Source organism: Trachemys scripta, chromosome 7 (assembly GCF_013100865.1).
Source record: "Trachemys scripta elegans isolate TJP31775 chromosome 7, CAS_Tse_1.0, whole genome shotgun sequence".
Lineage (NCBI taxonomy): Eukaryota > Metazoa > Chordata > Testudines > Emydidae > Trachemys > Trachemys scripta.
In genome coordinates, this window is record NC_048304.1 from 43621586 (window position 1) to 43647499 (window position 25914).

General features: G+C 42.2%; 2 protein-coding genes across 9 annotated transcripts in view; one reads left to right on the forward strand and one right to left on the reverse strand.

Annotated features, from left to right (window-relative positions):
* The window catches only part of NEK4 (NIMA related kinase 4), a 40487-nt gene extending 23325 nt beyond the window's left edge, over nucleotides 1-17162 (forward strand). For 2 of the 6 annotated variants that reach the window (XM_034777118.1, XM_034777119.1), the window contains 4 exons: nucleotides 6352-6440; nucleotides 7157-7362; nucleotides 9514-9647; nucleotides 15641-17159. In XM_034777118.1, the coding sequence (XP_034633009.1) occupies nucleotides 6352-6440; nucleotides 7157-7362; nucleotides 9514-9647; nucleotides 15641-15733 (522 nt within the window). In that variant the 3' untranslated portion in view covers nucleotides 15734-17159. Of the gene's footprint in view, nucleotides 1-6351; nucleotides 6441-7156; nucleotides 7363-8193; nucleotides 8294-9513; nucleotides 9648-15640 lie in introns of all 6 variants that reach the window. The other 4 variants (XR_004646600.1, XM_034777120.1, XM_034777117.1 and 1 more) reach the window with 4 other exon arrangements.
* Nucleotides 7516-25862, reverse strand: SPCS1 (signal peptidase complex subunit 1). 3 transcript variants are annotated; one of them, XR_004646601.1, is made up of 5 exons: nucleotides 25354-25746; nucleotides 23611-23670; nucleotides 20179-20265; nucleotides 19472-19644; nucleotides 7516-8445 (listed from the first exon to the last, which is right to left on the reverse strand). XR_004646601.1 is itself a non-coding variant. In XM_034777128.1 (4 exons), exons 1-4 carry the CDS (start codon nucleotides 25741-25743, stop codon nucleotides 19522-19524), a joined length of 660 nt encoding a protein of 219 aa, XP_034633019.1. In that variant the 5' UTR covers nucleotides 25744-25746; the 3' UTR covers nucleotides 19451-19521. The 3 variants fall into 3 exon arrangements, 2 of the variants coding, with proteins under 2 accessions (XP_034633019.1, XP_034633020.1); XM_034777128.1 differs by lacking the exon at nucleotides 7516-8445 and having other exon boundaries at nucleotides 19451-19644; XM_034777129.1 differs by lacking the exons at nucleotides 7516-8445; nucleotides 20179-20265 and having other exon boundaries at nucleotides 19451-19644; nucleotides 25354-25862.
* Nucleotides 25863-25914: the final 52 nt, after the last annotated feature.

Consider the following 25914-nt stretch of genomic DNA (forward strand, 5'->3'; position numbering starts at 1 on the left):
GAAAAATCTCATTCCATGGGCAAGATACTGATGGAGAAGTAAGGGAGGTGTCATCTGATTAGTAAAAATCTACGAAGTCATAATTTCAGTGGTGTCGCCCTTTGCAGTATGGCAGAGGAACTCTCTATTCTCTGCCCTGGCTTCCTGGTCCAGGTTCTCTGGTGGATGAAATGTTGATAGTACTGTATCATTGGAAGTGGGTTGAGTTGGATATCATTTAAAAGCCCTTTCTCCCACAAACAAAGTGGTAACAAGCATGACAAACCTAGAACAATTAAGTAGATAAATATTTGAGAAAATATTTTAAAATCAACTTTTTTTTTATTATACTTTAACTCACAGATGCATTGAAGACATTGACCTTTGTCGATCGTAGGGAAGTTATCCTTGGTGTGTAGGACTGAAAACATTTATTCACTGAAGTCATCATCAGTGTCATCTCTGTCTAGGGCACCAATTCTAGACCTGCTGTCACACTGACCATCTTCTGTGCCACATTAGCACATCTCTACAAGGCAGGGTGCTGGCCAAACATTTGCAGGGTGGTGAGCATCTGGTTTTTGCACACAAGCATTTGATTAGCTGAAGGATGGATTTAGGATCGCATGGTATTTCACAGAACTGCTGTGATCAGTCCGTCTTCCAAGACTCATCCATGCCCAGTAGGGGAATGTAGTTTTGGGTGTGTTTGAACATCTTGGAACCACTCCATTGCTTGATAACACTGCTCTACAGCCAAAATGCTTCTGAAATAAATGTAGTCAAACTTTACTAATTCTGGGTCACTGAGAACGAAAATGATGCTTAAAATTGTTGATTGGCTCTAGTTTTCAAGATACGCTATTGGGTCAGTATATACGACCCTTGACTTGGGAATGGCGGAAGATAAGTGAGTTATAAAGGGAAGGGATCTCAATTTAAACCAGAAATGACTAAAATACATCTTTGACTGGATCTATGAATAAATCTATGACTGGGTTTGGACAGTACTTGCTTTTTAGGCAAAACAATGAATGATGCAATCTGAAGCTGGTATTGCGTCATACATGATATGAATTGCATCATATTATTCCTAGAAGTCATGGATGATGCAGTCATAACGAAGCTTACATAACTCTGCTGAACAAATTGCCCTATATCAGCTCTAGAAATCATACAGTGTCTTGCTCTCTTATTTGTCAATGTTTGATTTTGCAAAGGGACACATTTCTGTTTAGCCAAAGTGAGCAGAGATGCCTCGTACTTGTGTGAACATTGCAGATAACTTCTGCTATGTTTGTGGTGAAGTGACTTTTGCATCACAAAAGCGCAGTATAACCTCTATGGTTAAGAAAGCCTATTACCTTTATTTTGGCTGCAAAATTGGAGATCAGGACAAGAGGTGGGCCCCACACATATGCTGCAACACTTGTGCAACAAATCTTCACCAGTGGTTGAACAGGAAAAGGAAATCTGCCTTTTGCAGTGCCAATGATTTGGAGAGAGCCAACAAATCATACCAGCAATTGTTACTTCTGCATGGTGCCTCCAGTTGGGAAAGGTGTGTCAAAGAAGAACAAGTGGACTGTGCATTATCCAAACATTCCATCAGCTAAATGCCCAGTACCCCACGGAGAAGGATTGCCGGTTCCTGATGCACCAGAATCATTCTCATTTGAGTCAGACGAGGAAGAGGATGAAACTTCTGGTCCTGAACCATCAATGTCACAGGACCCACATTTTCTCCCATCCTCCTCCTCTGAACCACACCTCATAACACAAGGTGAACTGAATGACCTTGTCAGGGATTTGGAACTACCCAAGAGTAAGGCAGAGCTGTTGGGCTCCAGACTACAGCAGTGGAATCTCCTGGCAGGTGATGTTAGGGTTTCCATGTTCCGTGACCGTCAAAAGGATCTTGTCCCATTCTTCTTCATGGAAGGTGATCTTGTAGCCTGCAACAACATCAATGGTGTGATGGCAGCCCTCAGTATCGTTCACGATCCAGATGAATGGAGACTGTTCATTGATTCATCGAAGACGAGTCTTAAAGCTGTTTTACTGCATAATGGCAATGTTTTGCCATCAATTCCAGTTGGTCATGCAGTCCATATGAAGGAAACCTATGACAACATGAAACAACTTTTGAGGTGCCTAAACTATGACCAACATCAGTGGCAGCTTTGTGGCGATTTGAAGGTTGTTGCTCTCTTGCTTGGTCTGCAGACTGGATACACAAAGTACTGCTGTTTTCTCTGCGAATGGGATAGTCGTGGAAGAGATTCCCACTACATCAAGAAAGATTGGCCACTCCGACAGTCATTGGAGCCTGGGAGGAAAAGTGTTCCGCATCCACCACTTGTTGAATCAAAGAAGATTTTGTTACCACCCTTACACATCAAGCTGGGTCTGATGAAGAACTTTGTCAAGGCCATTGACAAAACACAAGCAGCTTTCAAGTACCTCCGTGGAAAATTTCCAAGGTTAAGTGAAGCTAAGATAAAGGAAGGTGTCTTTGTTGGTCCTCAGATTCGTGACCTTCTTCGAGATGATGCATTTGACCATGCACTGCGTGGCAAGGAAAAGATGGCATGGAAAGCCTTCCAGTTAGTGGCAATAAATTTTCTCGGAAACAACAAGGCAGACAACTACAGGTTGTTGGTGGAAAACCTCCTCAAGGCATACAAAAGCCTTGGTTGCAACATGTCACTAAAGATACATTTTTTGCACTCTTCTAGATTTTTTTCCACCGAACTGCGGAGCAGTGAGCGACGAGCACGGCAAGCGATTTCACCAGGACATTGCAACAATGGAGAAACGTTATCAGGGCAAATGGAGCCCATCAATGCTTGCAGACTATTGCTGGACAGTGACAAGAGATGCTCCATTTAATGAATACAAGAGACAAGCCAAGAAGCGCCGAGTAGACACTGAATAGGACTAAACTATGTCCAGAATAGTTTTTTGCCTTTTTGTTTCATAATAAATTTTATTTATATAACCCTTTTGCTGATTTTTAAAGTGTTACATAAACAGGACAGGTGAAATATTATCATGTAAAGCAACCATAAACACATGAAAAGACCTAGGTTTACAATTTTTGATTAAAACTCTACTATCTGTACAATATACATAGACATAAAATATAAAAACTTAAATATCTTAAAACAACTGATTGGCTACTGTTTCTATTGTCATATTTGAATTCAGCACATTTTATCTCTGAAGCAGATGACTTCTCAAAAATTGTAGACCAGTGTAATTTGCCCTCTTGCCAGGAGGTATAAATGCACACCAGGTCAATGGCAGTTTTTCTCTGTTTCTTGCAAAACAGCCACCAGTGTAGCTCTGAAAGTGTCATAATGTTGGTCTTCAAATGGTAAGCTCGCCATATGAATGTGTCCAGTGCATTTATGACCTCATCAGTGACTGTATCAGCCGTTCCAAGCACCTTCAGAGTGAGGAGAGAGTCTTCAGAGGCTGAACCAAATACAATAGTGTCATATCCTGAAAGGACATGGAAATCTTGCTGTGCAGTGGCTTTTAATGGTCCAAGTGATAGGAACACGTCTCTGAGGGATATACAACAATTCTGTTCCCCAGCAGAATCTTGAGGAAGTCTTCGGTAGTGTCTCTCAGAGCTCTGGAACATCTGTCTAATGCCAAAATGCGGAGTTTAGTAGCACCTCTCCCCGCGGCATTGATGATATGCAAGATAATTTTAGTGTTGGCTTCCTTATGGTAACTAAGAAGAAACTCCACTGAACAGTGTGAGGCAGCAGCTTCATTATACCATGCAATGATGAAATTGTCTCAGTAGTTCTTCGCATGAGTGCTTTTCCTGCAGGGTATGTGGTTAATTCATACTTCATGTGAGTATGAGACAGTAGCTTCTTCATTATGACATTGGAGATGTTCATGGAGTCAATGATTTTTGTATCGCAGGGATTCTCAAACTTCATTGCACCGCGACCCCCTTCTGACAACAAAAATTATGACGGGACCCCAGCAGGGGGAGGATCGAAGCCTGAGCCTGCCCAAGCCCCGCCACCTGACGGGGCTTTGGCTTTGCCCACTCGCCCCATCTTCCCCGGCCGGGGTGGCCAAAGCCCAAGGGCTTCAGCCCCAGGAAGGGGACCTGTAACCTGAGCCCTGCTGCCCAGGACTGAAGCCCTCGAGCTTGGGCTTTGACCCTGGGCCCCAGCAAGTCTAAGCCAGCCCTGGCAACCCCATTAAAATGGAGTCACAACCCACTTTGGGGTCCCGACCCACAGTTTGAGAACCACTGTGGTATCGGATAGGTGCAGTGCCATGGAGCCACTTCTTTCTGGTAGTATTTTTAATTGATTCCTGTGTATATGTCAAACACAAGGTGGATTTCATCATAGTTCTAATATTTACTCTGTAACCTCATAATGAAGTGTTCAGCCAAATCTCGGCAAGTGTTAAGTTTCTGGTTTTTCAAGAGCTTGTACCTCAGCCATACCATCTATGATTGTTATACTCAAAGGGGTCTGCTGGCATAAGGTATTGGTTGTCATATTGTCAGTAGGTCCTGTTTTTAGGAAGACTATGCAAGATGTGCATTAGTTTGCTTATCACCTGATACACGTGCATTGTTCCATCACATTTGAACATTGATTGTACTTTCTTAGAGTACTTTCCCAAACACTCATGTAAATCAACAATATGCTGAGATCTGGACATAACCAGGAGATGAGTGAACAATGACCCTACGGTTAGCTCTAGAATAGTCTCTGCCGTCTTCACTCTGACTCTCTTTGCATTTGAGCACAGCTTTAGTCTGTTCTTGATTGGAGCCCATAGATTAATGGAGCCTTGGATAATTCTTTGGGTTTTGCAGGCTTCATACAAGTCATGACCCAAAGTATCCATTGGACTGACATCTTCAGCTATCTCATCACTGAAGACTGATTTTTGTCATGATATTAATGAGCTCTGGAGTGTCATATGCAAATAGGTTGCCAGTAAGCTCATCCTGTAGCTTTAAAATTGTCCCTGCTTGGCATATAACAGCACCTAATGAGTTTAGATGGAGCTTGGTTATTTCTGGGGAAGTCCATCCCAGCCATGCGTAAGTGTTCTGGAGTTGTTAGGAAAATCCAGGAAAAAGCATTTAGATGCTGTGTTATGACCACCAACTACCTGCTCTCTTCCCCACCCCCACCAATGACTTTCATTGCTCTGTTTTCGTGTCCTAGGCCTTCATCTGAACCAAGTGCACAGAAGGAAACTGGCAACACCACCAAGAGTTGTTTAACCACATCCTCCATGGTGGTATTCTCCAAAGATTCAGCTGCTAGTTGATCAAGACCAAAGTAAAAACAAGGATTTTGTAATAATTACTTTGGGATTGTAATTAATGATACTTAACTGTATGCATACTATTCACGGGTGGATTCCAGTAATTTCTAGCTGAATGCTGACATCTTAAGCAATGCTTCATTACAAGTATTTTGGCATAATAAAGCTGATAATCAATACCAGTGAACCGCTTTTTTTGCCAATGATAGCAAATCAACTTGAAGCGCTCCCTTCATTTATAGTAATCTAACATTTAAAAACATTAATAGGGGATATCATGTTCTGAGCATTAACTGGTAACACAGTACAGTTAGTCAAGGGCCACAGTTTAAGACAGGCATATCAAACATGCAGCCCTCATAAAGTTAAAGTATAATTTTAAAAATGTTGATTTTAAATATTTTCTCTAATATGTATCTGCATAATTGTTCTAGGTTTGTCATGTTTGGTATCGTATTCATGGGAGAAAGGGATTTTGAATAATATCCAACTTGACCAATTTCCAACAACATTGTACTATCAACATTTTCACCAACTGGAGGACCTGGGACTGGGAGACAGTGGGGTGGGGGGTGAATTCCCCCCCCCCCACACACACACACACACACCATGCCACAGAGGGTGACACCACTGAAATTATGATTCTGTAGATTTTTTTTAAAATCAAATGACACCTGCTTTACCTTTCTATCATAAATTTTCCAGTGGAATTACACATGGTCCTAGACTTAAACATGGCACAAATTGTCCGACTCTATAACACACTTGGCAAAGCATTCAGTGTAGGTTGAAATAGCACAGGTGAGGTTTAACGGTAGTTAAATGAGCATATGATGATGGTGTATGTGCTTTAACTATCTACTTTTGACTCTTGGACTTAATACTTAAAAGCCCCTTGTATTTACTTATAAAGTTAAATTGTAAAAATGTGCTTGTTGAAGCTTATTTTGTCACATACTTCAAAGAATCCATGCTTATAGTACAAACTATTGATTGAATAAAATGTCTAATTCTACAAAATAATTCTTTTTTTGTCATCTATAACAGAAAAAAAAATTAATCCATTGTCTGTCTGATGACGAGCTAAGCTCTTCCACAAGCTCCACAGATAAGTCAGATGGAGATTCCAAGGACGGGTAAGTGTTTTCTTACTTGCATACAGACATTCAGTAGTCACTGACACTGCAAATAAGTACCTTATTGTGCTTTAACTTGATGTGGAAAACTGTGTGTAGAAATGTGTTTCCAACGATGATGCATAGTGGTGTTATGATGAGCTGCACAGTAAATGAATCAGATACCTTTTGTTTGTTGCTCTTTTGTGACACACAGTTCTTTATCTACTGTGTTTAACTTCTTTATGTGTGGCTGCTATGCCTCTAAGTGCTGGCATGAATGCTTTCCAGGAAATTGATCTTCCAGCATCAAGGAGAGGAGCTAATGTGTCAGGAAGCACTGAGAACTATTACTTGGAAAGTTGCTAACATGGTTTTCCTGACATTGTGGGCTCAGCTGAAGTATTTATCTAGGATCTTGTCTACATTTGGCATCTTTCTTAAAATGGTCCTCCACTGTACTTCCAGTGGTGGTAATGCTAGTGTAGATTGGATGTTGGTGGCTGGCTGGGTTCTTAAACTTTGTTGTTAAGACCTGCTTGGTGCAGAAGTTATATGAAATGATGCTAAAAGCTCTGAGGCCTTGTTGCATTGCTACCACCACCAATGGATCTGCATAGCAACAAGAATTTAACAGAGTACATAACAGGGCCTGCTTAGATCACAAGATTATGGAAAGTCTTCATTAACTGCAAAATGGAGATTGGGATTGAATTAGATTTTTTTTCCTTTTCTAGAAAAAGCAATACAAATGAAATGAATGATTTAGTACAGCTAATGACTCAGACACTGAAAATGGATTCTAAAGAGAACTGTGAACACCCTTCAACCCTAACCCCTGCATCAGAGTTCAAGCTTCATAGGAAATACAGAGACACTCTGATCCTACATGGAAAAGTATCTAATGAACCAGAGAAATTCAAATTTGAAGAATTTCCTTCAGGTCTGTAGCTCTGTTAATGCTTTAAAATAGTGGTTATTATACTGTGGTCTGTGGACCACCAGTGGTTTGCAGAGCACTTGCTTGTGGTCCACAGGAAGCTGGCTAGTTACATGGGGCTGTTCTCCTTTCCTCTGTTAATCACGTGAAAGCGGCTAAAATTAATTACATTTTTAATATCACTTTTCCACTTAAGTAATTGCTGTAGTTGCCACAGGGATGATGTTTGTTTGACAGTTGGAGGGGAGGTGCTCCATCTAATTGTGAATGGAAGAGAAGGTGGTCCATGAGGTAATCTATCAATATGTGACCGACACTATGAAGGTCTAAAATAACCATTTAAGATCTAAAATCATAAAAAATTGTAGATACCAATGTCTTAAAATACAACTTTAAAACTTCCAAATAATTTAGTTGCTGTAAAGCTTTGCAGATCACCTTTAAGGCTTAATCTTTAAATGGGACTCAACTCAGCATCTAAAAACCTGGGGCTTTGTGCAGATGCAGGAGTCACTTGCAGAGATCCCATCACAGAATGGGGTCCTTATTTTGCAGCTACAAGTAGTACTCTAATTTTGCAACAATGCAGGTAAATCAACTTTTGAAATTCAGCCTTCACAAGAGTGGTCATATTCTGAAATGCTACTCTAAAAATGGCATCTTAAGGTTTGTTTTTGACTTTCAGAGTAACTGTGCACTGGAATAAAAGATCTGTGACATGGCTGTGGGTGGCCCAGGCTCGTGTTGCAGGGCTAAAAATTGCAGTGTAGATGTTCTGGCTTGGACTGGAGCCCAGGTTCTGGGTTCATCCTCTTTCCTCACCACCCCTTGCAGGGTCCCAGAGCTCGAGCTCAGTTTGCAAGTCAAAAGCTGGATGGAAAAAAATCAGCTTGGAATCTGAAAGTCTCAAACTGTTCTTCCTGGCTCATGTGTTGTAAGTAACAAGGATTCTAGTTGATTCTCTTCTGGTGATTGAGAAAGCAGAATTGAATCAAGATAACTCTCCCTTAGTTATGGCGGTTCTGCGAAGATAACAGGAGTAAAATGTACTGAAAGCTTTTGTCTCTGTGGTCCGCGGACGTGACTCTGTGAATGTACAGGGAGCAAATTTTGGTCAGTAAGGAAGTGCCTTTTTACATAGTCAATTTTTCTCACATAGCTGCACTTTAAAATTTATAATAGCGTGGTGATCTGCTCAGGTATTTTACAGCTGCTGGTACTGGAAATATATAACCAATCTGAAGGTGCTGGTGGAAGTGCAGTGGCTTAAATTTTCTTAAATTGAAATCTCTTCTGGTTAGATCAAGTCCTTTACTTTCACATGTTAATGCAGAAAGGGGATTTAGGGTGCTAATAGGATATGATATCTTTCAGCCTTGAATCATTGGCTTAAATCTGGCCTCTGTCAGTAGTGACAGCCATATTAATTTTGGATGATTTCAGTGTCCAAAGTAAAGTTTTGGCACTTTCTGTTTTGTTCCTGGTGCCGACCTTCCATTATCATAAAACTACATTCATAAGTGGGATCCCTTGTTTGCAGTTTAAGCAGAGAAATGAAGGATTGAAAGGTCGAGGCACACTGGTGGGAGACTATACTGCAGCCTGTGCTATTCTGTCCTATGTATAAATACAATACTTACTGAACTTTTACATTCGTTTTTGTTTTTCAAATGTAAAGTGATTGAAGTGTTGTTGTTTTTTACCTCTCTATTAAGGTTCTGTATATTGTATGGCTGTGAAAATTGTTGTAGAATCCACCCTTTGCCACACAATTATTTTCAGAACATCAACTTAATTAGAAAAAAATGTTTCTACCATTATGACTACAAAGAACCTTCCCAACATAATCAGAGTATACACTAATACAGCGATGTCTTTCTGAGTCTGAAACTCTGACCCTCCAAGACCTGATTTTGCAAACTGAATCTGTATGAACCTTGCACCTGCATAGAGGCCTAGTAGTCACCTTCTGATGACTGACCTATTTAATTGTATTTCTGCTGATCAGAGACATGCAGCTGATGTGCCTATTCCACAATCCTAAACCACCTCCCAGGCCTTTGCTGGTACCAACCACTCTAAGTACTTCTAGTACGTATAAGATGACTGTTAATATTGTCAGTGCAAAAATAGTTAATTGTATTATTTTTTTAGATGTTTTATCTGGTCCTGAAAAGATTAGAAGAATGGTTGAAATTTTGAGGTCTGATGTGGTGCAAGGGCTGGGAGTGAAACTTCTAGAGAAAGTATATGACATCATGGAGGAAGATGATGAACTGAAGAGAGAGGTGAGTGTCTTTCCTACATACTGTAGTCAACTGTATTTGCTTCTTTTTTTTCTTCCACACAAAGGTTTAATGAGCATTGTTTTCATTTTTATATCTTGAGAAACTGATCTGATGTAATGATATAGGCCCTGATCCTGCAAAGACTTAAGCACATGCTTAATTGTTTGCAGAATCAGTATCATACTCATGTATATTAACTACACGAATTACCATGGTATGCAATGTAATTGACTCAGAATGTAAGAAGGGGAGCAGCCTTGAATTCTTTGATCCTACTCGGAAGTTGATAGCAATGCCATATACCCTTATCTTCCAATTTGGAAAAGGTACAAGAGATTTGCCTACTTTTGACATTAATCTATTAGCATATCTTCATTACGCGTTCAACTTTGAATGCCCAAATTCTGTCTTCAGACTTCACTGGAAGTTGTGCATATGTATTTGAACATGTATCCAAAGGCAGAAACCGATCCTTCTTCTTTCAGTGCTTGTTCATGTCAATTCCAATCAGGTGTGTGCGTGCCGCGTACACACCAGCTGGAAGATTTTTCCCTTAGCAGCATCCGGTTGGCCTGGGTGCCCCCTGGAGTTGTGCCTCATGGCACCCAATATAGGGCCCTGTTAACCTACCACCCCGTATTTCCTTCTTGCCGCCGGTGACGACTAGCTGGAACAAACTGTTGCTCTTGCTTTGCGAGCGCGTTTGGGCAGTGTCCATTCTTCGTGTTTATAGCTTCTAATGTAAGTAGTCAGTTAATAGTTCATAGTTCTAGTAGCTCTTAAGATTTCTTTTGGGGGTTCCCCCCCAACACCGCTTCCCCGGTTCTGGGGTATGCCTTGGTCTTCAGGGTTCAAGCTCTGAGGACTGTGGAAAGTTTATGCCTAAGAGCGACCCACACTCTTCCTGTCTGCAGTGCCTCGGGGAGAGCCACCGGAAGGAGAAGTGCAGAATTTGCAAAGGGTTCTGCCCTAGCACCTTGAAGGACCGAGATCAAAGACTCAAGATTCTTCTAATGGAGGTGGCACTCAGACCACAATCTGACCCGGGGTCAGCAGAACCCACGCCCAGCACCTCCTCATCGATGTGCAGTGCTCCGGCGCTGACAGTGCACGAGCTGGTACTGAGGAAGGACCCCAAGGAGTCACGGCACCGCTACGGCTCTGCCCATAGACCGTGTTCTGTCAGGCACCAGTCTCAGTCCTCAGTGCCCCAGAAAAAAAAGGCCAGAGATGGGTCACTCTTCCCCCTCCAAGCCCAAGAAGCCTGCGGCAGGGAGACCCAATGGGCAACGTCACCTCGGCTCCTCCGCCCCAGGGTACAGTTGAGTCCGAACCCTCATTGCTCTCCAGCTGGACATGGCGGACAGCTCCAGCTCCCCTCAACGCCAGAGGCATTCGAGGCGTCTCAGACCTTATGCGCCTCATGGTGCCGTCCTCCCTGCAGAGGAGAGACAAGTTGCCTGTGACTGGCCGGCCCCCGTTCCCATCAAAGGGCAAGCTGACAATGATGGCGTACCAATCTCCATCTCGCCTCTCCCCGGCATGGTCCACCCACGTGGGGGAGCCGCACCGGTCCCGTTTCTCAGCACCACTCCCCGGCACCGTGGAGTACCGCTCCTCTATGGTGGTCCTCCTCTGACTGAGGAGTCGGAGGCAGAATTCTACCACTCCGATAGGACCAGAAGTTCTACGTCCCGCCGTGACCGCCAGCCCTATCTGGTGCCGTGGCCACCATAGTGGCAACCCTTGACTCAGTGGCCCTTCTAGACACCCTGGGTGTGTCATTAGAGCCAGGGACAAATCCAAGGGTCAAGGTCCAGGTCCGCATCGGTGTCTTTGGCGTCCTTCATCCCTCCACAAGCACTGTTGACAGCGTCGGCACCGACTCTTCCGACCTTGGCACCACTGGCATTGGCAACTTCAGCACCGGCACCGATGATCCAGGCACCGCAGGCTACAGACCTCTTAGCTGCATGACCACCTGGGCGCTGAGGGGAGTGAGCAGGGCCCATTGCCAGGACTTTCCTCCTCTTCCTCCTCCTCCCCAGATGAAACCGTGGCTGGGACTTGGACAGCCCCGTCCTTGGAGGACAACAGGGTCCTGCAACAGCTTCTGTGGCCAGTGGCCCAGAACCTGGGCATCCAGGCAGAGGAGGTGGTAGAGGATGCTGACCTAATGGTTGACATCCTTGCCCCCTCTCGTATTGCCTTGCCATTAATAAAGACTATTACCGAGACCACAAAGACCTTGTGGCAGACCCCAGCATCTGTGCCCCCTACAGCCAAGAGAAACGAGAGGTGGGACTTTGTCCCTTAAAAGGGATATGAGCACCTCTATACCCACCCACATCCCGATTCCCTAGTGGTTGATGCAGCAAACCAGTGTGAGCGCCAGGGCTACCAGGCCCCTCCCCTAAAAATAGGGACACTAAAAGAATAGATCTTTTTGGGAGGAAGCTGGGGGCTGCAGCTCTGCATATCAAACCAGCAGGTCATCATTAGCAGATACTTGCACAACACCTGCGGTGTGATGGCCGAGTTTGCTGGCAGGTCTCTCGTGCAGAGTTCTCGGCATTGGTGGAGGAAGAAAAACTGATTTCCTGAGCTTCTCTACAAGCCGCATTGGATGCGGCAGATGCAGCCGCCTGCACAATGGCCACAGGGGTTGCAATGAGGAGTTCCTGGTTGCATGTCTCTGGTCTCCCCTACAAGGTCCAACAAACCATCGAGGACCTCCCCTTCGAGGGTTTGGCCCTATTTTCTGATAAAACGGATAAAAGACTCCAGTCTAAAGGACTCAAGGGCCACCCTCAGGTCTTGGGCCTCCACACTCCCGCCACTCAGCGCAGCCACTTCTGGCTGCGGCCTCTCACAGTTCTACCAACCACAGAACTGGCAGGACGCTCCTCGAAGGAGAAATAGGAGTGGCAGAAGACGATAGCACCTGTCCTCCGGCCAGGAATCTGGCAAGCCCAACACACCTCCCAGCCCCAGACCAGCCTTTTGAGGGTATCGTCGAGGACGGCGCACCAGTGCAACAACTGGATCTACCCCGACTTAACTTTTAGTTCCAACTATCCCCTTTCTATCTTGCATGGTCAAATATCACTTCGGACCACTTGGTACTCTGCACAGTAGAGAGGGGATACTCCATCCAGTTCTGTGCCCTTCCAACCCCCTTCCCTGTCCCTCTTCAGGGACTCCTCTCACAAGCAAATCCTTATTCAGGAGATGCATTCGCGCCTCTCTCTAGGGGCAATGGAAGAGGTTCCTCAAGAGCAAAGGGGCAAGGGTTTCTACGCCTGGTATTTTCTAATACCGAAAGCCAAGGGTGGGCTCAGGCCGATCCTAGACGTGTGAGAACTCAACAAATTCGTGAAGAAGCTCAAGTTCCGCGTGGTCTCTTTGGCCTCCAGTGAGGGGATAATGGATCCAGGAGACTGGTATACTGCCCTCGACTTGAAGGACGCATAGTTTCACATAGCAATAATTCCGTCCCACAGAAAATACCTCAGTTTACAATAACCACCACTATCAGTTTACTGTCCTCCCATTTGGCCTGTCAGCTGCTTCTCAAGTGTTCACCAAGTGCATGGTAGTTGTGGTGGCATTCCTGTGAAAGAGGCAGGTACAGGGAACCGTTGTTCCCATACCTCGACGACTGGCTGATTAAGGGCTGCTCCAGGTCTCAAGTGGCGACACAGGTCTTTCATAAGAATGACGTTCGATGAACTGGGTCTCCTAAACAAAGGAGAATCAACGCTGTCCCCTGTTCAGAGGATAGAGTTTGTAGGGGCAGTGCTGGACTAGACACAAGCCAGGTTTTGGTCCCTGGGCGACGACATATGGGGTCTCAAGTAGTTCCCCACCACTACAGCAAGGAATTGCCTGACACTTCTGGGACACATGGCGGCTTGCATCTTCAGTTATGGCTAGCGTCAGTGTATCTGCCAGTCCGGGAGTTTGGACAGGATTATAACCCTGCCTCACCCGGTACTCGACTCCCTCCTGTGGTGGCTCGACCCAAAGGTAGTAGGTGCAGGTGTCCCCTTCACCAGCCCTCTACCATCCTTTTCGTTACTGACAGACGCGTCAGACTTGGGCTGGGGGGGCACATTTGGGAGGTCTCAGAACACAAAGCCCCTGGTCTCAGTGGAGCTTTCCTGCTCTGATCAAGTCAGACAAGTTCTCCTTGGCAGCAGAAAACCTTCGACAGGAGCTACCTCCTTGTCAAGTGGAAGAGATTTTCAATCTGGTCAGAGCACCTCCCATCCCTAACGCTCGCCTCGGTGCACTTATACTGGACTATCTTCTCCATCTTAAGCAGCAAGGTCTGTCTATGTCGTCAATAAGGGTTCACTTGGCCACCATCTCCACCTTCCACCCACGCGCAGAGGGCTGCTTAGTCTTTGTAAATCAGCCGTTTCCTTAATGTCTCAACAGGCTATGCCGGCTTGGGACCGCAATCTGGTCCTTTCCAGGCTTATGGGATCACCATTTGAGCCCTTGGTGACCTGCTCCCTGCGTGCGCTCTCTCATACAAGGTGGGGTTCTGGTAGCAATAACCTCAGCTAGGAGGTTAGGGCCCTAACCTCCTTACATTGTATTCCCTAAGGACAAGGTTCAGCTCGGGTCTCACCCGGCTTTTCTCTGAAAGGTTGTCTCCCCATTTCACATTAACCAGGACATCTTCCTCCCTGTTTTCTTCCTAAACCACTTTCCAGCACCAGGGGGCTAAGGCTTCACTCATTGCATGTCCACAGAGTGCTGGCCTTCTACATTGAGAGACCAAAACCATTCTGAAGGTCCATCCAGTTATTCGTGGCAGTGGTGGACAGAATGAAAGGTCTTTCTGTCTCCTCCTAACATATCTCGCCATGGATCACATCATGCATTTGGGAGTGCTACAACTTGGCAAAGGTGCCCGCTCCTTCAATCACAGTGCACTCCACCAGGGCTCAGGCCTCCTCAGTAGCATTCCTGGTGCAGGTTCCCACCCAGGAAATCTGCAGAGCAGCAACATGGTTCTCTATACTCACTTACACAACGCACTATGCGATTACCCAGCAGGCCAGAGCCGATGTGGCCTTCGGATGAGCAGGGCTCCAATCAGTGGAAGACACTGACCCCACCTTCTGAACTTAGGCTTGTGAGTCACCTGATTGGAATGGACATGAACAAGCAGTCAAAGAAGAAAAAACAATTACTCACCTTCTCGTAACTGTTCTTCGAGATGCGGTGTTCATGTCCATTCTAATACCTACCCTCCTACCCCTCTGTCGGAGTAGCTGGCAAGAAGGAACTAAGGGAGTGGCGGGTCGGCAGGGCCCTATATTGGGCGCCCTGAAGGCACAACTCCTGGGGGTGCCTGGGCTGACCCTACAGACACTGCTAAGGGAAATATATTCCGGCACGCACGCAGCATGCACACACCTGATTGGAATGGACATGAACACCACATCTAAGAACAAGAGTTATGAGAAGGTGAGTAACCGTTTTTTTTCATCTTCCTAATTAATGTAGATTAAATCTTAAGAGATCTTTAGCTGTTTCCATGCAAACCTTGGCTACAAATTATTATGTAGACAAGTTTCAGAGTAGCAGCCGTGTTAGTCTGTATCCTCAAAAAGAATAGGAGTACTTGCGTGTAGTCCACGAAAGCTTATGCTCTAATAAATTTGTTAGTCTCTAAGGTGCCACAAGTACTCCTGTTCTTTATGTAGACAAGTTTAATCAAAAATCCAAGTTGTTTTAAATTTCACACCTTTTAATTCTGGAATTCCTTTTGACCTGTGGCACTTTGGAATATGCTCTTTATTTGAGTCAACACTATGATTGTGTTTAAATGTTATCAGCGCCCCCTTTTCATTGGTCAAACTTTTCATGTGACGTTTTTATTTAAAGGTGCTTTGGTATCCTCAATGTAAGTCTATCAGGTAGCAGCATTCATGTCTCTGATTAAAAAACAGCTGACTTTCTTTTATGCTCAATAGTTGCACTTACGGGAGCACATGAGAGAGAAGTACACAAATTACAGTGTGAAGGCTCGCCATCTGAAGTTTCTTGAAGAAAATGTTAAGTTTTGACCAGGTGACTTAACTGGACCTTTCTTCCCTTAGAGCTGTTAGAGAAAAGCAGCAAGGACCTATTTTTAGAGGTTGTCTGGTAGACTGAATTATCTCCATATTCTGTATAGACTAATTTTGTGGTACTTATATTTACCCATGGATTTTTCATATCTGGGTAAAGAGGTAAACTGGTCTTGACAGAGTGGAATGCTTATTTGCCTGTGCACAGCAGCACATCTTTGTTACAGCATTAGTACTAGTAATGTTTTTATATTAAAATGTGAAAGACTTACTTTTTCTACAGAAGAAAAATTTTATGTTAATTTGGATTTTTACTTTACACTACTTGCCTTTTGGTCTCACTGAATGAGTGTTTTATGAGTATGAAATTGTTTCTAGAAAGTACGTACTAAATTCTGTATGTAAACTAATATAAGATCTAGTTATAATTTCTGTTTTAGTCATACTGTGTCTTTTACTATACCACTAAGTGACTGGGAACATTTGCTAAACCTATAATGTGAGATTATTAGAATTATAATGTACTGAAGTTAAGACCTAAAGCTCAGTTTGGCATGGAGAGCTGATTGTGATTTCTGTAGCTGCAAAAACTCACTGCAGTTTCTAGAAATGGTTTAAAATTTAAACTGTTTAAGATGCAGTAAAAAAAAAAATGGACTCCTTACTCTGAGCCTTTGGGCATCTTTAGAGCTCATGTTCAAGGTTTAGATTAGAATTTTGTTTTCTCCAACCAAAACAAATGCAAATACTCATTCCTAAAAGGAATGGAATAATGACTAAAGAAAGACTAGGTACATTCAGATAAATTGGTCTATTTAATGTACCATTTCATCTGTCAACTTGTCTTATAGTAAGTTTTTTGTATACTTTTGTTATGTTCTAATGTTTGATGACAGAATGTGTTTTGCACCATCAGTGTTTTGAAGGTTTGTAAATCTTTGATTTTTAAAGGGATAATTAAGTCAAGGATATCTGAATTTTGTAAAATAAAACCACCTTCAGTAAGTCTACAAAATGTCCCGTTTCCTTAATACGCTTAGTAGATATTCTATCCTACAGAATAGCTCATGTAGAGAAATGCTGCAGAATAATAGTGCCCATCATCAGCACAAAGTGCATTAGAGTAGGTGACTTCACAAAATGGGAGGAGGCTCAACTCAGTTCTCCACATCCATTGCAGCTTCTGCATCTCCCTCAGTCCCACTGTTCTGGGCATGTCTAGTTTATAGTTCACCTTCAAGCTACGAGGAGCAAAATCACTTTTAATAAGCAAAGATTGGAGTGTTGGTACAAAAGATGATTTGAACATCAAGAGTGCACACTAAAGATCACAAGAGAAGAGGCAGCACCCTGGCCAAATGCCAATTTGGATGTTAAGGGGCTTATTCCTTCACCTTCTCACTTCCCTGGTCCTTTTCGCATGAACAGAGAGCAACAATACCCAAAGTCCAAAGGTGCAAACAATTTGATGTTTATTGGGGTGAACTTCCAGCAAGCATGATTCTAGTTTCCTTCCTTAGTGTCCTCCCGTTCCAGCTCTACTAGACAACCCGGACCCAACCTTCTCGGGCCCACTATCATGGGAAGTCTGGAACACTAATTGGAATAGGTGTGGTATGCCCATACGAGAAGGTGCAGGGCACTATGCTACACAAGAGGCAGTGGGACAAATGGAATATCAACAGCTTCCACCTTGATGCCTGGCCCTATCAGGAAATGTCACCATATGTCCTATGCTTTTCCAAGGATACCTGGGCAGGAGGATCCCAAAAGAAAAAGAAAAGGGGTGGAGTGTTTAGGATATAGATATTCAGACCTGTCTGCAAAGGCCTATACTTTAAGAATTTAGGTGTATTCTTATCACTTACCTAGTTATAGAGGTATAAAAGAGAATCAAAATCACTGTCTGTCTAAGGGCCTTCACTTATTGTGACAGTCTAAGGTCACATCGAAATAAGGTGCTATTGGGCTATTAAGAATATCAGGATCCATCTATCACCTCCAGAGAAAGGGAAGAGCCTAGAAGATGCAAAAGGAAACTTAGTTTGATAGCATCCTGTCTGGCAAGAACTCACTTATCAATAGCTGGAATGTGAAATCCTCATTTCTGTATTATTTTATCACTGTAGTCTTCACTTCCCTGTTTGTCTATATAATTGCTGTCTGGTTCTGAGATAGTTTGTCTGCTGTATAATTAATTTTGTTGGATGTAAACCAATTAAGGTCGTGGAATATAATTGGTTAAATAACCATGTTATAATGTGTTAGGATTGGTTAGTTAAATTTCAGTAAAATGATTGGTTAAGGTATAGCTAAGCAAAACAAGTTTTACTATATAGTCTGCAGTCAATCAGGAAGGAAGGGGAGGGATGGGAATAGGAGGTGGGGGAATTGGGATCATGTTTTGTTAAGGGGGGGAAAATGGGAACAGGGACATAGGCAAAATTCTGTGGTGTCAGAGCTGGGAAGGGGGACATGAAGGAAGGAAACTGGAATCATGCTTGCTGGAAGTTCACCCCAATAAACATCAAATTGTTTGCACCTTTGGACTTTGGGTATTGTTGCTCTCTGTTCATGTGAGAGGGTGAAGGAATAAGCCCCCTAACATTGGATATTTACATTTTGCTAAGCAAGTAGTCCCACCAGTTTGTTGTGTTGGTATTCATTTCCTCTCCTAAGCTATTCTGTAGTGTAGCCATTCCACTCTGCACCATTACACAGTTGATGCATTTAGAACAGAGTACTCTCAATCAAAGTGATAATTCCAAAAGGCTAAGGAATTTAATAAATTATAAAGCAACCCTGCAAAGTTGCTATGTTTCAGTAACAAAAAACAACAAAATCTTAGGACTTCTCATACTGTTATGCTTTATTTCTATGTGACCAACTACTTAAATTGCTTGAATTCACAAATAAAACTAGTCTTTGCTTTTAAACTCTCCTTACCACCAAACAACGGTTCATTATCTATATCTGCCCTATTCACAACTCCATGTTAGCTTTGCTGCAACTGAAATTCTCTTAGATAAAGTCTTCCTAAAGGCCTAGTTCACATTACCTCATTCTTGCCACATTAGATACTAGATGTAGGCATATTTTACTTGTGTACATTCATACATACACATCCAAATCACATTAAAAAAGGACTGATTCTCCATAAAAAGGGAGAAGGCAGTTCACTCACAAGGACCAGAAAGACTTAATTCCCCAGCTTTACACAGGAATCAAAACTTGTCCCTGAATTCTATGTAATATGTATACTTAAATTTGAAAATTTTGAGCAGCCATGAACTTGCAAATGCAATACGCATAACTAAATCAGCTGGTTATTTTATACTCGATACCTTTGTTAAATACACCACAGCTACTTCAGCTGAAATGTTTTACTGATACCAATATTTTAATTCAAGCTATTTCCTCAGTTTTCTTAAATAGACTGATTACTTTACAGGCAGTGTTACTTACAAGTGAAATACTAAACTGCAGAGCTTACAAGAACATAGAACTTGCCTAAGTGCACCCTGAAATTCATTTTTAATTTAAACTCATTTAATGTTTACTTCCCATTTTGCTTTCACAGCAAAGCCTAGCAAAATTTTGCTAGAGGCAATCTGCATGTTTTTCCTCAACCCCAAATGTACTGTTCCTTGAGATGGATCCTGGTATATTAACAGTAGCAAAATCTCTAAAGTACTAAGAAAAGAAGGGGTGTCATACTGAGAATATCATAGAAACCTTTAATGAAGCAAAATTCTCCAATGTTACATCATGAGGGTTCATATTCTTCAACTTTTAGTATGCCTTTTCAGTTTTCTCTCTGCTGGCTTCTTATCCTCTGTTCCCGACTCTTGGACAGGTAGCCATTTCAGAGGATTGCGGCGGTACATAGGCCATGGAGGGAGTGTTAGCTGTAAAGGAAGAAAAAGTTTAATTATATAACTCACTAACCCCAACTTCATCTAGCATGTAATTAGGACTGTTACTACTACACAGCCTTCATTATGTGGACTTGCAGTATCAGCTGAACAAGGGCTGATTTATTATCAAAATATTACTTAAGATGAAGGTCTACTGGATTGAAGAGAACATCTGATTTAGTGACGTAGATTACCAATAGAAGTCTTCTATACTGGAGTCCCTGTTTACATCAGTCTCTTAGGACCAGAACTGGACTATAAGAAACAAGGTACATTGGCTAAGCTAAGTGGAGGTACAGGATTAGAAGAACAGAGAGGTCAGAAGGAAAGTGCATTAGTGCATAATGTAAAGTTTCTATTGCATCTGTTTGTATTATGCTCATCTAGTCAATGCTAGTAGTCCTGTATTTAAGCACTGTTTCAGGTAAAAACAGCATTTGATGAACAGGCAACTTAGTTTTGGAAACTCCATTAGTATTTTTAGTAATCATGTAGAAATTTAGTAATCATAAGTAATTGTCTTACCAGGCACGATAAAGCAAACCCAGCCATAACTATATAGACAGTCCAACCAAACTGTTCAGCGATATAGCCATAGATAAAACCAATTACCTAGAAGAAGCAATACCAATTTTAATAAAATAACCTAATGAGCATTTCCAGACCAAAAATGATTTCAGTTAATTCTGAAAAAATCCCATAAACAGGGAAAATCAATTACATAAGTTACAAAACCACTAAATGTTAACAAGTTGGGAAACTTATTATAATTCCAACACAATCCTTAATCTTAGTTTGACACACACCCAATGAGTATCTGTAGTTTGAGATCAGTGTTGGGATAGTTGGACTAAGTTATTATATATGAATAGTCTTTATGTGAATTAAGAGTAACTTCATGAATATAACAGTAAAATTAGATGTTTCTTCAGTATGGTAAAGTCTGAAATACAATTTTTATGTGGAGCTACTTTTCTAATGAATAGGCATAAGCAGAACAGGATGAGAATAAAATATTTTACTTAAATATAGAGGATAAGGAACAGCTTTTATGATGAATTAGTGTCTAATCGTTATGGAGAAGGCGTACTTGGCTTCATGTGAGAATAGATAAATAAAATGTAGGGGAGGTACAACAGCACTATGTTTAATGAAAATGAATTGGTGCAGGTTTGAGCCTGCAGTTTACACTGGACACTAAGCTGGCTTGTCTGATATATACTGTTTTTGCTTTGGATATTTTAGTTCTGTGGCTTTTACTAGAAGGGACGATATGGCCTCTGCATAGAGCAGACAGGAAGTTGTTTTTTTGGAACCTCAACATGAATTTCCTGACTCCATAACTGGAATTTCTCGAGCTACTTATATATTTTCAATCTATATTTTGACTATACCTTTACTTTAAGAATAATTTCTAAATAATATACTATGTACTTAATGGACCCTTCTCTCAGAAGGGTGTGTGTTGTATGATCCCCAGAAATGTTATGCTGTCGGGGTTCTAACTAGGACTGTAGAATAATCGCAGTTAACTCATGCGATTAACTGAAAAAAATTGCAATTAAAAAAATTAGTGTTTAATTGCAGTTTTAATTGCACTGTTAAATAGTAGAATACCAATTGAAATGTATTAAATATTTTGGATGTTTTTCTACATTTTCAAATATATTGATTTCAATTACAACACCGAATACAAAGTGTACAATGCTCAATTTATTAGAAATATTTCCACTGTAAAATATTTTTTAATTCACCTCATACAATCGCTTTATCGTGAAAGTGCAACTTACAAATGTAGATTTTTTTGTTTGTTACCTAACTGCACTCAAAAATAAAACAATGTAAAACGTTAGTCTACAAGTCCACTGAGTCCTACTTCTTGTTCAGCCAGTCTCTAAGACAAACAAGTTTGTTTACATTTACGGGAGATAATGCTGCTGGCTTCTTATTTACTATGTCACCTGAGTGTGGTAGCCACCATTGCAAGGTATTTACATGCCAGACATGCTAAACATTTGTATGCCTCTTCATGCTTTAGGTACCATTCCAGAGGACATGCTTCCATGCTGATGACACACATTAAAAAATAATGTGTTAATTAAATTTGTGACTGAACTCCTTGGGGGAGAACTGTTATCTCCTGCTATGTTTTACCTGCATTCTACCAGGTATTTCATGTTATAGCAGTCTCGGATGATGACCCAGCACATGTTTTTTTTAAGAATACTTTCACTGCAGTTTTGACAAAATGCAAAGAAGGTACCAATGTGAGATTTCTAAGGATAGCTACAGCACTTGACCTACGGTTTAAGAATCTGAAGCACCTTCCAAAACTTGAGGGACAAGCTGTGGAGCATGTTTCAGATGTCTTAAAAGAGCAACACTCTGATGCGGAAACTACAGAACCCGAACCACAAAAAAAGAAAATCAGCCTTCTGCTGGTGGCATCTGACTCAGATGATTAAAGTGAACATGCGTCGGTCTGCACTGCTTTGGATCATTCTCAAGCAGAACCCCTTATTAGCATGGATGCATGTCCCCTGGAATGGTGGTTGAAGCATGAAGGGACATATGAATCTTTAACGTATCTAGCCCTTAAATATCTTGCAATGCCAGCTACAACAGTGCCATGTGAACACCTGTTCTCACTTTCAGGTGACGTAAACAAGAAGCAGGCAGCATTATCTCCCATAAATGTAAACAAACATGTTTGGCTGAGTGCCTGACTGAACAAGTAGTAAGACTGAGTGGACTTTAAACTCTTAGTTTTACATTTTTATTTTTTAATGCAATTTTTTTGTACATAATTCTACATTTGTAAGTTCAACTTTCGTGATAAAGAGATTGTATGAGGTGAACTGAAAAATACTATTTTTATAGCACAAATATTTGTAATATAAAGTGAATGCTGTACACTGTTCTGTTGTAAATGAAATCAATATTAATTTAGAAAACATCCAAAATATTTAAATAAATGGTATTCTATTGTTTAACAGTGTGATTAATCGTGGTTAATTTTTTTAATTGCCTAATTAATCTGTTTGTTTTTTTAATTGCTTAACAGCCCTAGTTCTAACCAATGTGATTTTATATAGTATATAGCTTGTAACAGCTGTCAGGCCTGCAGCACAACACTCTCAGTAGTTACAAAGTTAACTAGCAGATGGGAGTCCTGTAGTGTATGAAACTCACAGCTGTTAAATGCTTCTGGAAAAATCTGGAGTGTGAAAGAAGCCTTAATTCTGGCATCTCTTCACTTGAGTGCTTGACCTTGCATCCTTAATATTCTCTTAATGTAATTTTTTTTTTTTGCATTATAGAATATAGCGAAGGGATCATATTGAAACACCTTCAGTATCTGAGTATTTAACTATTTAGACTTTTCAATGGCATTTATAAAGCAGGTTGCAAACACTCCTCCACCTCTATGAAAAATGAGGCAGACAGGTTAAGTGACTTACCCAAGGCCACATAGAAGAGTCAGAGCTACAATTAGAACTTGAAAGTTCTTGGCTTCTTGCCCTGTGCGTAGTCCACTAAACTATGCATCTTTTCAGGAATAAGGAATTTGAAATTGAATTAAACTGGAATCCAAAGGTGACCCATTTCTGAGTGTGACCCCCTTAAATATATACAAAAGTGTTTTTAATTTATAACACCATTATAAATGCTGGAGGCAAAGCAGAGTTTGGGGTGGAGGTTGACAGCTCATGACCTCCTGAGGGGTCCTGACCCCCAGTCTGAGAACCCCTGCTCTAATATCACTGCAGTCTAATTGTATTTTGATCATAGACGAAGTGTAACTCCCCACCCCAAGCCACTAGTTTAAAGTCTCATTCAAAGACAGTCTGGCTGATTTGCTTCAAGCTTTAAAAATCTAAGAAGATTTCAGACCATAATCAGTTTATTTTTAAAGGATGTCTAAAACAGCTTTAACTATAGCTCCATTATACTTACCGCAGAAACAAGAATGATCCCTTGAAAAATCTGTTCTGCTAGTTTTTGACCCTTGTAGTCCTGTGGGGGGGAATGGTTAAAAGTTATTACCCAACCATCTACACCAACAAGTAAACAATTCTTCCAGCCTCTGTCACGATCAAGTAGCACAAAGATAGAGCTTGTGCCTATGCGTGCCCTGACTTTGTAGTGAGTAATGTGGAATACAAAACAAATGCTTAAGACTAGAATGTTTTCTTGTATATTCTTTAAAAAAAAAATCTTGGTTTTATGCTGTAAAAATTTTAAATTTCCAGCCTCGTGTCTCCTACAGCTCCAATGATAACACAAAAAAGCAGGAACTCCACTCTGGGCTTTCATTAAGAGTTAGGGACATCTGCACAGGCTCCCAAAGTCACATCACAGTTAATAAGGAGGAGGTTGCATTTAAAATTGCAGAAAATAAGTTTAATTTATTGCATTTTTATGCACCTTTCTACAGAGTCACACACTTTGCATTTTTATAGCCCTTTGCAAAGAATCACCTTGTGTTGATTCAATATTTCCCCTGTTTTATAAAACTGGGAAACGGGTTATCTTGCTGAAGGTCTCATGCAATCTATGGCAGAGCCAGTACTAGAATGCCCAGCTCTCTGCTTAGAGCAAAGGACCATGCTTCCTCATTCTTAATTAAATTTAATTTGCATAGGAAGCTTACGTCATAAGCAGCAGATAAGTGCACACAATTATTGGTGAAGAAATGAACATAGCAAGACTGGTGTGTGTAATTTAATTGGCATGTTGGTATATTTTCCTCCTTGTACATTGTAACCCCACTTCACCAGAAAAAAAAAACAGTAATTGCACGCTCTCAAATATGTCGAACAGTGACTGATATGTGAAATTAAGCACATGTGCATTTGGAATCCAGCACCATATCCTATCTTCTGCATTCCAGATACTCTTATCTTGGAGAGAATAGTATTCTGTCTACATTAATATCCAGAATACTTGGTGAGGTTACAAAATGTTGCTGTAAAAAAAACAAAAATCAATATTTCAAGCTATGGTTCTAACTTTTGGGTGGGAAGAAAAGATGGGGAGCATCATGAAAAAGACTATTAGAAAGTCAAAGGCCACAGATTTCAAAAGAACAATTGTCAACTGATGAAACATGCTTGCTTTAATTCTTGCATCCCAGCTAGGTATACCATAGCCACAAACATCTTGGACAGAAGTAGTCTGTTTGCATTGCTGTAGATGCTGTAGCAGTTGTCACTATAGAACTTTTAAATGGTTTAATGAACTACTATATCTCACCCTTTTCACCCCTGTCCAGATATTTTAGACTAGCTACTTTTTGTGGAGGAGTGTTGTAGGCATTGCACTTAATGTCATTCACTTTAAGTTAAGATGATGAATACTACAAAAAAGTGAGCAGTTAGACTTCAAGTCAGGAAATCCCCAGTAACTGCAGCTGTGCAGTAACTCAGCCACAAAAGTGTGGACAGCATTCTTACTGTACACAGAAGCACTGACTACTTAATTACCATGTCGTAACGAAAAATAGCTGATCTGTACTGTTGTTTACAGCACAGAACCCTTGCACAGTACGAGGCCAATAGAACAGTGTGGCGCTGGATATGGAAACCGAGCTAGGCAGCACCAACGCCAGGAGAGGGAGATTGATGCCCCGGAGCACTGGCCCGGTTGGTTTTATTATCCAGCCCGCGGTGCTCCCTGTGGAGTTGGGGACCCCCTTACCATCTGGGTGGGGATGGAGCCGAATACGTCCAGCATGGTGCTAGCGACGGAAGTCGCGCCGCCGGCTGCCTCCCCGCTCTCGCTGCTCTCCTCGGAATTGCCCGCCCCGCCCTGAGAAGCGCAGGCCTCGGAGACGCGCTCAGCCTGCGAAGGGGAAACTTCAGGCGCGTCCTGAGAGCCAAAGTCGGCCCCGGCCCGTGAGGTGGAGGCAGCGGAGGTTTCAGCGGCACCGGCCTCGGAGGAGGGAGGCGAGATCTTGCGGGCGGCTGCCTCCCTGCCGGACCGCTTAGCCCGCGTCGACACTCCACCAGCAGCGGTGAAGGAGTGGGTCCGAGTCCGGAGGATAGACGCTGAGCTGGCCGGAAGCAGCGCAGCCTTGCTCCGCCCCATCTCCCGTGAGCCTCCGGCAGGGAGCTGTCCTAGCCAACTGCCTGAACAACTGCACCAGCCTCAGCGGGCCGACCCCCGTAGGACACCAAAGCCAACCCCAGTCACAATCCGCCTCTCGGCTCCGCTGCGGTCTACGCGACGCTCGGCTGCGTCTCCATGGCAACAGTTAAC